The 11,602-nt window shown below is 49.2% G+C and overlaps 1 protein-coding gene and 1 gene segment (V, D, J or C); both read left to right on the forward strand.

Moving 5' to 3' along the window:
• Positions 1-11,602, forward strand: part of LOC107970326 (immunoglobulin lambda-1 light chain-like) — a 39,199-nt gene that overhangs the window by 6,040 nt on the left and 21,557 nt on the right. The window lies entirely within an intron of this gene.
• Positions 1,006-9,028, forward strand: LOC129135342 (immunoglobulin lambda-like polypeptide 5). The segment is given in 3 exon segments: positions 1,006-1,450; positions 6,874-6,992; positions 8,569-9,028. Coding segments are annotated over 3 exon segments (645 nt in total).

Genomic DNA, 11,602 nt, shown 5'->3' on the forward strand with positions numbered 1-11,602 from the left:
ACTCCAGACCTACTGCCTCTTGGCCCTGTGATATTAAAAAAGTAGGGAATCAGCCTGAGCAGCATTTCCTCATCTTCAAATGTGGAGGACAGTAGATAATCTTAGCTCCCAGGATTAGTGCTTGTAAAGCAATAATAATGTAATGCATTATTATTGTATTATGCATCATATTCCCATATCATAGTCAAAAAGGACCCCAACTTAAAGCACCTGCCAGCCCTCTCCTCCTCCACCACTGCCGAATGGAGCCAGGCACGAGTATTCCAGGTGGACAGACAAATAGAAATACAGGGGACGAGCCCCTTCCTAGATCCTAGCGCAGCTTGCTCCCTACTTAAGGAATGACATTGGACCCTGCATTCATTTTCTCTGGATGGTAATTTTCTCACCTGTAAAACAGGGACACTTGCCCCAAGGACACCCCACAAGTTGTTCTGAATCCCAAAGTAAGAGAAGAACAAAAAAAGAACCAGAATTTATTCAACACCCACTGAGTGCTTAGCAAACACATGGTTTCTTTAACCCTCATAAGCTTCATGCTGCAGAGGAACTCTCCCCATTTTACAGATAAGGAAACTGAGGCCCAGAGGTAATCTAGGTCTAGATAGACTCCACATTTATGACTTCACCACTCTTCCTTGCCTGAAGGATATAGAATCACTCCCTGCAGGGCTCTTGCCTGACTCAGGAAAGGGCCACAGGGTAGCCAGCCAGGCTTAACCAACCCAGCCAAGAAAGGGCTGGTCCCAACTGGCTGGAGTGCAGTGTACAGGCACCCAGCCTGGAAGACTGATCAGAAAAGAAGCCACAGCTCCAGCCCCAGCCCCAACCCCCTGAGCTCAAGCCCTTGGGGACTCCTGCTGGGCAGCTCTCTAGGCCCTAGGGAGATGCTCCACAGACCCAGGCTGCCCTTTGGGAAATGGGGAAGGGAAGTGGGTCAGGTGTGCACCACCCAGGGGCGGGGCCAGGCAGGCGGCTGTGGTGGGAGGCAGTTGAGCCCTGGATTGTGACCGCATCAGGGCAGTTAGTAGATGCCCCTCTGGGAGAGATCCCCAGGGGTGACAGCCATGGACCCTGGAAGGGCCTGGGCTAGGGACAGGGACCAGAGCCAGTCCAGGGAGAGGACAGAGCCAATGGACTGGGGTGTACTGTAACAGCCCTGCTGGCGAGAGGGACCAGGGCACCGTCCTCCAGGGAGCCCATGCTGCAAGTCGGGCCAGAGGTGCCCCTGACCCTGAAGGCCAATGAGACCCAAGACAGGCCAAGTGGGTTGTGAGACCCCTGAGGAGCTGGGCCCTGGTCCCAGGCAGCGCTGGCCCCTGCTGCTGCTGGGTCTGGCCATGGTCGCCCATGGCCTGCTGCGCCCAATGGTTGCACCGCAAAGCGGGGACCCAGACCCTGGAGCCTCAGTTGGAAGCAGCCGATCCAGCCTGCGGAGCCTGTGGGGCAGGTAAGGGGCAAGAGATTCCAGGGGATGTGGGGGTCCTGCAGCAGAGCTGGGAAAGGGTGACCAAGGGGAGACAAGCCAGAGGAGTGAGGAGGAAGGTTAACCCCTAAGAGGGGCCTGGGCTGACACTGGCTTTAAGTAATGGGTTGATATTTTGTCCATCACAGATTTGTTTGAATTATTGTTTTTAATATCATATTACGATATTATTTTTCTTGATTTCTGAGTTTTCTGGCGCCACTTAAATTTTCACCAGGGTCAGTGCCTCAATCACCTAGTCCTAGTCCTCTGGGTAGGGAAGGAACAGAGGCAGGGACAGGACATCCACAGGCGGTGGTGGCCACTGTCCCCACAGGGTGCCCAGGCCTGTTCCTCCCCCTCCTCCTCTCTGCCCGTGTGCCTCCTGCCCAGTGAGGGCAGGGGCCACTCCCTGGAGAAGGCAGCAAGGGCTTGGTTTGGTCTCCCCCAAGGCTGTCTGTTCACCGACTTGCACATAAATGCTTACTGGGGCCAGGCTCAGGTACACAGGGAGGGTGGCTTGAACCGAGGGGAGCTGTCCAGTCATTGGAACAGGCCCGCGGCCCATGTTTGGAGCAATAAAGGGAGAGGGGATCTCCCTCTGGGATGATGCCCAGGCTGGTCTCACAGATCGAGGGGCACTGGCTGGTGATGGGTGCCCCCAAAAGACAGAGCAGCGTCAGAGGAGAGGAGAGCACAGGATGAGGCTGGGAGCTCCTGGGTGACTGGGAAGGGGAGGCAGGAAGACCATAGGGTCCGTGCCCCATTCCCAGTCCAGGATGAGTCCTTGGATGGATTTAGGTAGATTGATTATCAGAGTCAGATTTGTGTTTTTGGAAAAATCAGCACCGGATTGGAGGCTGATGCGACGCCCGATTAGAGGAGGGAGGAGAGGGGATGACGGCCAGGTCCAGGGTAGGTGGGGATCCTGGAGGAAGCCGTGCCTTGGGGATGGGGAGGACACTCAGATTCAGAGCACCCAGGGGCCCAGTTTCCTATGAAATGGGAGCGTGAAGTTGAAGTGAGGGCTGAGCAGAGGGGAGCAGACACGCTCGGGGACTGTCTATGGGCATTGAAAATGTGTAACCATTTTAGCAACAGGCGGCGAGTCAAAAAACAAAGTGTGTTTATCTAAACTGGGCAATTCCACTTCTAGGAATTTATCCTAAGGGTTGGTGGGGGGAATAATCAAAGCTGTAACCAAATCTTTATAACAAGGGTGGTTAGCTCAGCATTATTAGTGATGGGAGAAAACTGGAAATAATCCAAATATCTACCAGAAAGGGTGTGAAAAAACACAATTGTATTTGGGGGATTGTTGTTGTTTTCGTTTTGAAACAGTCTTGATCTGTTGCTCAGGCTGGAGTACAGTGGTGTGGCCACAGCTCACTGCAGCCTCAACCTCCAGGGCTCAAAAGATCCTCCAGCCTCAGCCTCCTGAGTAGCTAGGACTACAGTTGCAGGCCACTACGCCTGGCTAATTTTGATTAGGATTATTACTATTTTAGAGACAGAGCCTCGCTATATTGCTCGGGCCTGTCTCAAATTCCTAAGCTCAAGCAATCTTTCTGCCTCAGTTTCCCATGTGCTGGAATTACAGGCGTGAGCCACTGCACCTGACCCAACTGTGTTTTTAAAGTATATATGCATTTTCAAAAACCTGTCAGAAAATATAGAAAAATGTCAATGGTGTGTCTGGCTGACTGATGGGATTTCACCTAATTTTAATGTGGCTTTATAATTTTCTGGTTTTGTGAAGTTGTTCACAAAAAGAGACATTTCTTCTAATATAATTTTTAATACAACAGTAATGTACTCATGTGCATTACTCTTTTTGTAATGAGTATATTACAAAATGTAATGACTTTTGTACATTACTCTTTTTTCTTGCCAAAAAAAAAAGATTAAGCAGAGAAGTATATAAAGTAAAAGCAAGTGCTTCTGCCTACCATCTCCCACTTCTTCCCAGAGATAGCCACTGTCAGGTTGGTCAATATACTTCCAGAACTTTTCCTGTGTGTGTGTGTGTCCCTGAAAACACACACACACACACACACACAGTTGGTGTTGGGATTTTATTTTGCAAAAGTAAGAGCCATATTCTGCATATTACCAACTTTTAATCTATTATTGACACTTTCTGTATCAGTCCATATGGATTAACCACATTCACTGCTTATAAACTTTGTTTTATAAGCAAAGTTTAGATGAGCCAGACTTTATTTCCACTAAAAAATCTAAATGACAAATGATGCTGCAGTGGAAATTTGTGTGTGTGTGTGTGTGTGTGTGTATGTATACAAAGTGCACTTATATATCTCCCCAGGATAGATGCCTAAAAGTGGAATTGCTGGATCAGAAAGAATGTACTTTTGAAATCTTATAGGTAGTGTTTCCAAAAGTCTGTGTCCACTCACTCCGGTGAATGGTAGTGCCTTCGCTCCTACATTCTTACCAATAATGCAAAATTGTTGATCTTTTTATATTCTGCCCATCTGATGAGCAAAAAATTGAATGTGTTTATGGTTTTATTGTGTATTTTATTAGTGGTGAAATTATTTTTTATATTTTTATTTATTGGTTTTATTTCATCTGTGAATTAACTGGTCATCATGTTGCCCGCCTTTCCATTCAGTTGCTTTCATCTTTTTATATATCAATAACATATTGGGATATATTTGGGATTTTAACCACTTGTTTAGTGTATGTATTGTAAATATTTTTCCCTGGTCTGTTTTACGGGTCTTTTGTTTATGGGGTCTCCCACCATAAAACTGTGGTAAATTTTTATGTGTCGAACTGGTTTAATCTTTTCTTTATGGTTTCTGTGACCTCCACCATGTGTAGGAAGTTGTCTTTATTTCAATATTATAAAGTCATTTTTCTGTTTTATTCTGGTACTTTTGGTGTATTGGTGTTTTATTTTTTTTTCTTTACTTCCCCTGGAGTTTATTTTTGTGGATGTAGGAATAAGACCTTCTTTTCCAAATAGGAAAGCCAATCATCACACATTTGTTGAATATAAATGCAACTTTTCTCAACTACTACATTACTGATTTATTACATTCTTTCTGTGGTTCTCTTGGTTTATTGAGCTATTCCTGCACCCACCCTGTTTTGATTATTTTAGCTTTATGGTATGTTCAGTAACTGGTAGGGAAAGAACCTGTCATTGTTACTTTTTCTCAAAATAGTCATGTCTATTATCTGTCATTCTTAGAGTTGGACTGCAGAATTGGTTCTCTAATTTTCAAAAATCATTCTTGTGTTATGTGGTAATATCACAGAATATGGGATTAATTTGAGAACTGCTATCTTTATAATGCTCAGTGTTTTTGTTCAGAGACATGATGTACTCTCCATTCACTCAGAGAAGTGGTTTAATATTTTATTCATGCAAATCTTGCACACTTTGTTTTTTATTCATAAAGGGTTTGTAAATATAATTTTATTGAAGTTATAAATTTTTTCACAATTTTATATCGTAAATGATTACTGTTTCTATAGCAAGGAACCCTATTAACTTTTGTATGTTGCTCTTGTATCCAGACACTTTAACTCTTGTATTAATTCCAGCAGTTCTTCAGCTGATTCTCTGTGTGTGTGCGTGTGTGTGTGTGTGTGTGTGTGTGTTTAGTTAACTATCACACCATTTGCCAAGAACAATTTTCTCTCTTTTTCTGTAATATATATACCTCCTTCTCTCCCCCTTTTATGTCATTTCATTGGCTGGAATCTATACAATATGCTGAATAATAAAAGTGAGACTAGACAACCTTGCCTTGTTTCTGATTCTTTAAATGTTTTGCCTTTAAATATGAAGGTTGCTGTAAATTTGGGGAGATATTCTTCACTGAGTTAAGAAAATTTTCTTCAGTAACTTAATAAAAGGCTAAATGTTTGCTTTCTTTATATGAGAAACAAGTGTTGAATTTATATTACTATTATATTAAATTCTGTTTCAAAAATCTTCTGCACATGTCTTAAATACAAATGTATTAAATACAAGCTGCTGCTAAGATGAAAGTTGCTGGCCCCGTCACAATGGGTATCTTCCAATGTGAATAAATTGCCTTGGGGAATAAAATCAGATTTGGAAAAACCTGAGGATTGTTGCCATCATAAACTCTTAGAGTGTGACCTGGGTGTTTTTCTTTTTCTCTGTAGGATGTTAATAGTATCTTGTGTCATGCTAGCATGTCTAGGACAGAGGGCAATACAATGAGGGGAAGGCATTCTGCGATGTCCCCAGGCCTCTGGCTTGAAGAGTAACTTGCTGAAGTGAGGACTCTGTGGAGGAGCAAGTTATACAGAAATAAGTTTAGTTGTGATCTGTTGAGTTGGAGGTGTCTACAGGGCATCCAAGCAGACATAGGTTGAGGAGGCAGAATATATGTGAATCTGGAGCCAAGAAGAGAGGTAAGGGCTGGAAATAGGGATCTAAGACCCCTGGACAGTTGTGAGTGTGCACAATGAGGGTCAGATGCAGAGAAAATTAGGAGAATACAGAGAGCAGAACCCAGGGTGGGGATCTGGGAGTCAGCAGTGGGGCATGGGCCTGGTAGAAAGGGAAGCCAAGGAGGAGGAGAGGGGGCAGTCTCAGACACCAAGGAGGGGAGAGTGACTAGAAAGAAAACCTTCTTGCAGAGACATAAGGGGATGGGGAAGAACTGCAGACTGAACTGGGGCAAAGGACTGTTGGCCTTAACCAGAGAGATTTGAGGGAGAGATGAGGCTGAGAGCCAGGGGATCCTGCCATGTCCCAGCATAAATACAGTACCTGACACAGATGGGTACTTGGGAGCTGTTGTCGGATGAATGAGTGGACAGATGCATGGATGGACGGATGGATGGATGGATGATAGATTGATGGACAAACAGATGAACAGATGAATAGCTGGATGGACAATTGGATGGATGGGTAGACAGAATGATCTCAGAGATCAGAAAAAGCTTCATGCACTAAGTGGGACTGAACCGCGTCTCCATAGGTAGAAAGCAGAGGAATCTCCACTTGAGTCAGGAATGACCCAGTGCTCTCAATCCAGGGAGAAAGCCAGCCTGGCTTCACTGGGGACACTTGTGTGGGGGACTCAGAGGCCCTTTAAATGAGGCCAGACGAGGTTGGACAGGTCCAAGCCAACTCAGCACTCCTCTGCCACACTGCACAGGAGGGGATGTGTCACTCAGGGAGCTACTGGGACCTATGGGTCCCAGTGTTGTCATCAGCACCGACAGCCTCAGAGAGGAAAGACACACACTGGGGTGACTCCAAGGCTGTGTGTGGTGGCACTTGCCTTGGACAGGAGACAGGCACAGGGACACCTCTAGGGGGCTGGCCACCCCCCTGCCTCATGTCTAGGTCCCAGCCCCGCCCACTGCAACCCTGTGCCCGTCATGCCCAGCAGGCTCCTGCTCCAGCCCAGCCCCCAGAGAGCAGACCCCAGGTGCTGGCCCCGGGGGTTTTGGTCTGAGCCTCAGTCACTGTGTTATGTCTTCGGAACTGGGACCAAGGTCACCGTCCTAGGTAAGTGGCTCTCAACCTTTCCCAGCCTGTCTCACCCTCTGCTGTCCCTGGAAAATCTGTTTTCTCTCTCTGGGGCTTCCTCCCCTCTGTCCTCCCAGCCTTAAGCACTGACCCTTACCTTTCTCCATGGGGCCTGGAGGAGGTGCATTAGTCTCCGGGTAACCGGCAGGAAGGGCCTCCACAGTGGGAGCAGCCGCCTTCAGGCTCCAACAGCTGGATGCAGCCTGGTCCCGGGGCCTGAGCTGGGATTGGGCAGGGTCAGGGCTCCTCCTCTCTTCCAGGGCAGATGTCTGAGTGAGGGACAGAGGCTGGTTCTGATGAGGGGCCCTGCAGTGTCCTTAGGGACATTGCCCAGTGACTCCTGGGGTCAAGGACAGAGGCTGCTGGGGTGGGCCTGGGAGCTGCTGAGTCTCATAGTCTAGGGGAGCAGCCCCAAGAACAGCTGAGGGTCTAGGCTGAGGACTGGATGCCAATCCAGCCTGGGAGGGCCACACGGCCTGGTGACACAGAGGTCACCCCAAGGGGAGACCAATGGAGGGCACAGAGAGGGCTGTGGGTCTAGGCTGCAGCTCTGTGGCCTGTGCTGGGTCATGAGGACATGGGGACACAGAGGGACAGGTGAGACTGGGTGAGGTGCCAGAATCCAACCCTCCCAGGACAGTCACCAGAAAGGAGACAGTCTCTTAGGGCAGAGATGTGTCTGTCCCTGGAGCCCTGTCACCTCTGGGGCCCAGTGTCTCTCTGTTCACGGATCGGCCTCCTGCCTTCCTCAAAGGGCATGTTAGACTTAGGAAATGACCAGAGGGGAGTGAATGAGGGGTGCAGAGAACTCCATGGCTACCAGGTGAAGTTTGGGGTCATCAGAGGCTGCTGGGGTGGGCCTGGGGGCTGCTGAGTCTCATAGTCTGTGGGAGCAGCCCCAGGAACAGCTGAGGTGAAGGGTTCTGTGGTCGGGCTTGTGGAGACAGGAAACATCTCAGAGCCTCAGAGGAGCCCTGAGGCTTGTCTAGGTGGAGCCCACTCCTTGCCAGGAGAGCCGAGTGGGCTGGGCTGGGGCAGAGCCCGGTGCCTGTGAGGGATAGGAAGCTCCAGTTCAAAGCAGGCTTGGGTCTCCCCACACACTGCCTGCCAGGACAGTCCTACAGGATGAGCAGGGGACCCACAGTTCACGGAGGAGGCTCTAGGTCCTGGAAGAATAAAGTGGGTGATGGAGGGGGGTATAGGGATGGAAATGAGGGATCCAGGGGTCAAGGCCAGATTCTAAACTCAGACTCCAGAGATCAGAGAAGAAGGAACACAGCCTGCCCTGGGTATATGGAGAAATTGAGGCTGTAGAGGAGAGGGGCTGGGCCAGGACACCTGCGAAAGGTGACTTGGGAGGGCTCCTAGGAAGGCACAGAGCTGTCTGCTCTCCACAGGGCATGAGTGGAAAGGATGGGGAAAGAAGAGGAGAGAACCCTGGGTGGACCGGATGGCCACACTGTGAACCCTCCCAGAGACTTTAGACAGAGAGAGGGGCTCCACAACACCCCGGTGTTCTGTCTGCCCTCTCTCACCCCCTTCCCTGTCCACACAGGTCAGCCCAAGGCCAACCCCACAGTCACCCTGTTCCCGCCCTCCTCTGAGGAGCTCCAAGCCAACAAGGCCACACTAGTGTGTCTGATCAGTGACTTCTACCCGGGAGCCGTGACAGTGGCCTGGAAGGCAGATGGCAGCCCCGTCAAGGCGGGAGTGGAGACCACCACACCCTCCAAACAGAGCAACAACAAGTACGCGGCCAGCAGCTACCTGAGCCTGACGCCTGAGCAGTGGAAGTCCCACAGAAGCTACAGCTGCCAGGTCACGCATGAAGGGAGCACCGTGGAGAAGACGGTGGCCCCTACAGAATGTTCATAGGTTCCCAACTCTCACCCCACCCACGGGAGCCTGGAGCTGCAGGATCCCAGGGGAGGGGTCTCTCTCCCCATCCCAAGTCATCCAGCCCTTCTCCCTGCACTCATGAAACCCTAATAAATATCCTCATTGACAACCAGAAATCTTGTTTTATCTCCTTTTTTCTTTTCTCACATAAATTGCTAGCCTCCCCGGGGTTCTCAGTGTGGGGTACAGGGAATTCTGCACCCAGTGTGAAAATCACCCAAGGGAGGAGGCTCACAGCCTCCCTGAGTCATCTCCCCAGAGGGTCCTTCCTCTCCCAGTCACCCCTTCTCCAACTCTCCACTGTACCCCTGAGCCAACAGTCTGGCATCAGTTCAGACCAGTCCCACACCCTCCTAAATTTTACTTCTCAATAAATACCTGATCATGTAAAACCCAGCATTTCTAATGTGCAGTCTCTGTCTGGTCATGTGTCTGGGCTGAAGGGTCGCTGCTCAGGGACAGGGGGCAGTTCCAGGTGAGATCCCATGTCTCCGTCATCCCACACCCCACCCAACCTGCCAGGGAACCGGGTGAGCTCCCTGTGCCAGTGGGAACTGCAATCCAAGGCACAAAATTGTCCTGCAGTCCTTGCCCACCTGGGAAGGGACAGGGGCCCAGTGAGAGGTTTGCTGGCACCCTGTGGGGAGATTCAGGAGAAATGAAGGGGGTCCCCGGAGACCAGATGAGGGCTAGAGGCAGCAATAATGGAAAAAGGACACCCTTGACTCAAGGCCATGGTCTCAGCAGGAACAGAAGGTGAAATTCCCCATTGCATACGAGGAACCAGTCAGGAGAGTGTTTACTGGGTGAGGGATAAATAACTGTGCTGCCACTGGGAACTTGTGAAAACATTGGGAAAGGAAACATGCAAGTGTCTTTCTAAGACTTGTACAATGCACATTGGCTAAGTAAACATACTGACAAGTCCTGCACTAGGGAACCAGTTTAATATGATGAGCCACAGCATATCCAAAAGCATGTTGATCTCCTTCTTCACCTTCAGAAGACCCAAAACACTCTGAAAGATACCAGCGTTTCCTGGAACTAGTTTGTGGAATATGGGGTGAGGTTGATGCACATGATGTTACGGGTATATGATCACATGGCTGTGGGTTGGGGATCAGGCTCGAAGTTAACACTAGCGTGGGGCTGGATGTCAAGCATGAAGGGTGTGGACCACTAAGTCAGGCCCAGGTAGAGTTAATTTCTGATTGGTTTGTGGCTGGAGCTTGATGATGGTCAGTCTGCAGGAGCAGAAGGATGTGGGGAAATTGGGAAAATGAGAAGTCACCAATCCAAGCTCAAACTCTGCATCTATTGATTGCCTGGGGGAGGCTAATCAGAGTTGAATTCAGGATGAGCTTCAGGGCTGGGTCAGACTGGATAAGAGCTGAGTGAATGTGGGCTGACGGCTCCAGGCAAGGCCTGGCCTCCACTAGGAGTCAGATCCCACAAACCCTCCTGCCCGCAGAGCACCCTCTCCCTCCGTAGCTCATGGTGGCGCAGCCTCCCCACCCCATCCCATGTACACCTGCTGCCTCATCTCAGAGACACTCATTCCAGTGTCTCTGACAGCAGATGATGTCAGCCTCCTGGGTGTGGAGACCCCAGCTGTCTTGGAGAGTCCTCAGTGCCTGGGTACTCTCAGACCCCCTGTCTCTGCCTCCAGCACATCAGAGACGTAGCAGCTGCCTTCACCAGAGCTTCTGGGTGATCCCAACAGGCCAGGGACAGAGCCTGCAAAGACAGGAATCTCTGCAGTCACAATGAGGCAAAGAAAGAGCCCCTTAGAGCTTGATCACAGCCACCCCTGATTCAAATCCCAGCCTCTCATTAGAAGGAGGCTTGAGGGTTCTAGTTGCCACAGCACCTGTCTGAGCCCATTTCATGGAGGGGAAAACTGAGATGACCAAGGGCCAGATCCATAGTCCTGCTGGGTACAAGGCCATCCCCAGCAGCTGCCTAACCTCCTTTCACTGTGTTATAAGTTTCCATTAAGGAAAACTTTGAACACATACATAAGGAGACAGAGAAATAATAATGCCCCCAAGTTCCCATCACCCAGCCCCCCAAATAAGCAATTCACAGACATTACTGACCCACCCATAGCAGAATAACCCCTCCATTACACAATACCAGACATCACATCTTTTCAGCTGTAAATATCCCATTTCTATACTGGAAAGATATGGGCTTAAAAATAACTGCAATATTATTACCAAACCTAAATAGAAATTATCACTAATTCCCTAATATCAAGAAATAATCACGGGCTCCTCAAATCCCTCACAAATGCCAGAAGCGTATTGACTTACTTAAGTGTTGGTGCTGTGGTTATTTTGGGGTTTTTGGTGGTTTATTTCAGAATTCAATAAGGCATCAAATGGTGATGGGCGCATGTGCTGTCAGGCTGGTTGTCACTGGTGAATATCTCCTAAGTTGCTCTAGTGCTGCCTGGCAAGGCAGGAGCTGCAGGAGTTGAGAGCTGTCCGGGGACCTTCCCACGGTTGGAATACAGCCACACCTCCCAAAACAAGAACCCAGGGCTATCATCTACTTCTTTTTTTTTCCCTGCAAAATGGTTCTAGCATGGAGGGACTTAACTGGATTCAGACTAGACATTGCAAAATAGCTTCCAAGGACAGGGAGCTGCTAACAGCGAGGTCACCCATGTCAGATTCTCACTCTTG

Source organism: Pan troglodytes, chromosome 23 (assembly GCF_028858775.2).
Source record: "Pan troglodytes isolate AG18354 chromosome 23, NHGRI_mPanTro3-v2.0_pri, whole genome shotgun sequence".
Lineage (NCBI taxonomy): Eukaryota > Metazoa > Chordata > Mammalia > Primates > Hominidae > Pan > Pan troglodytes.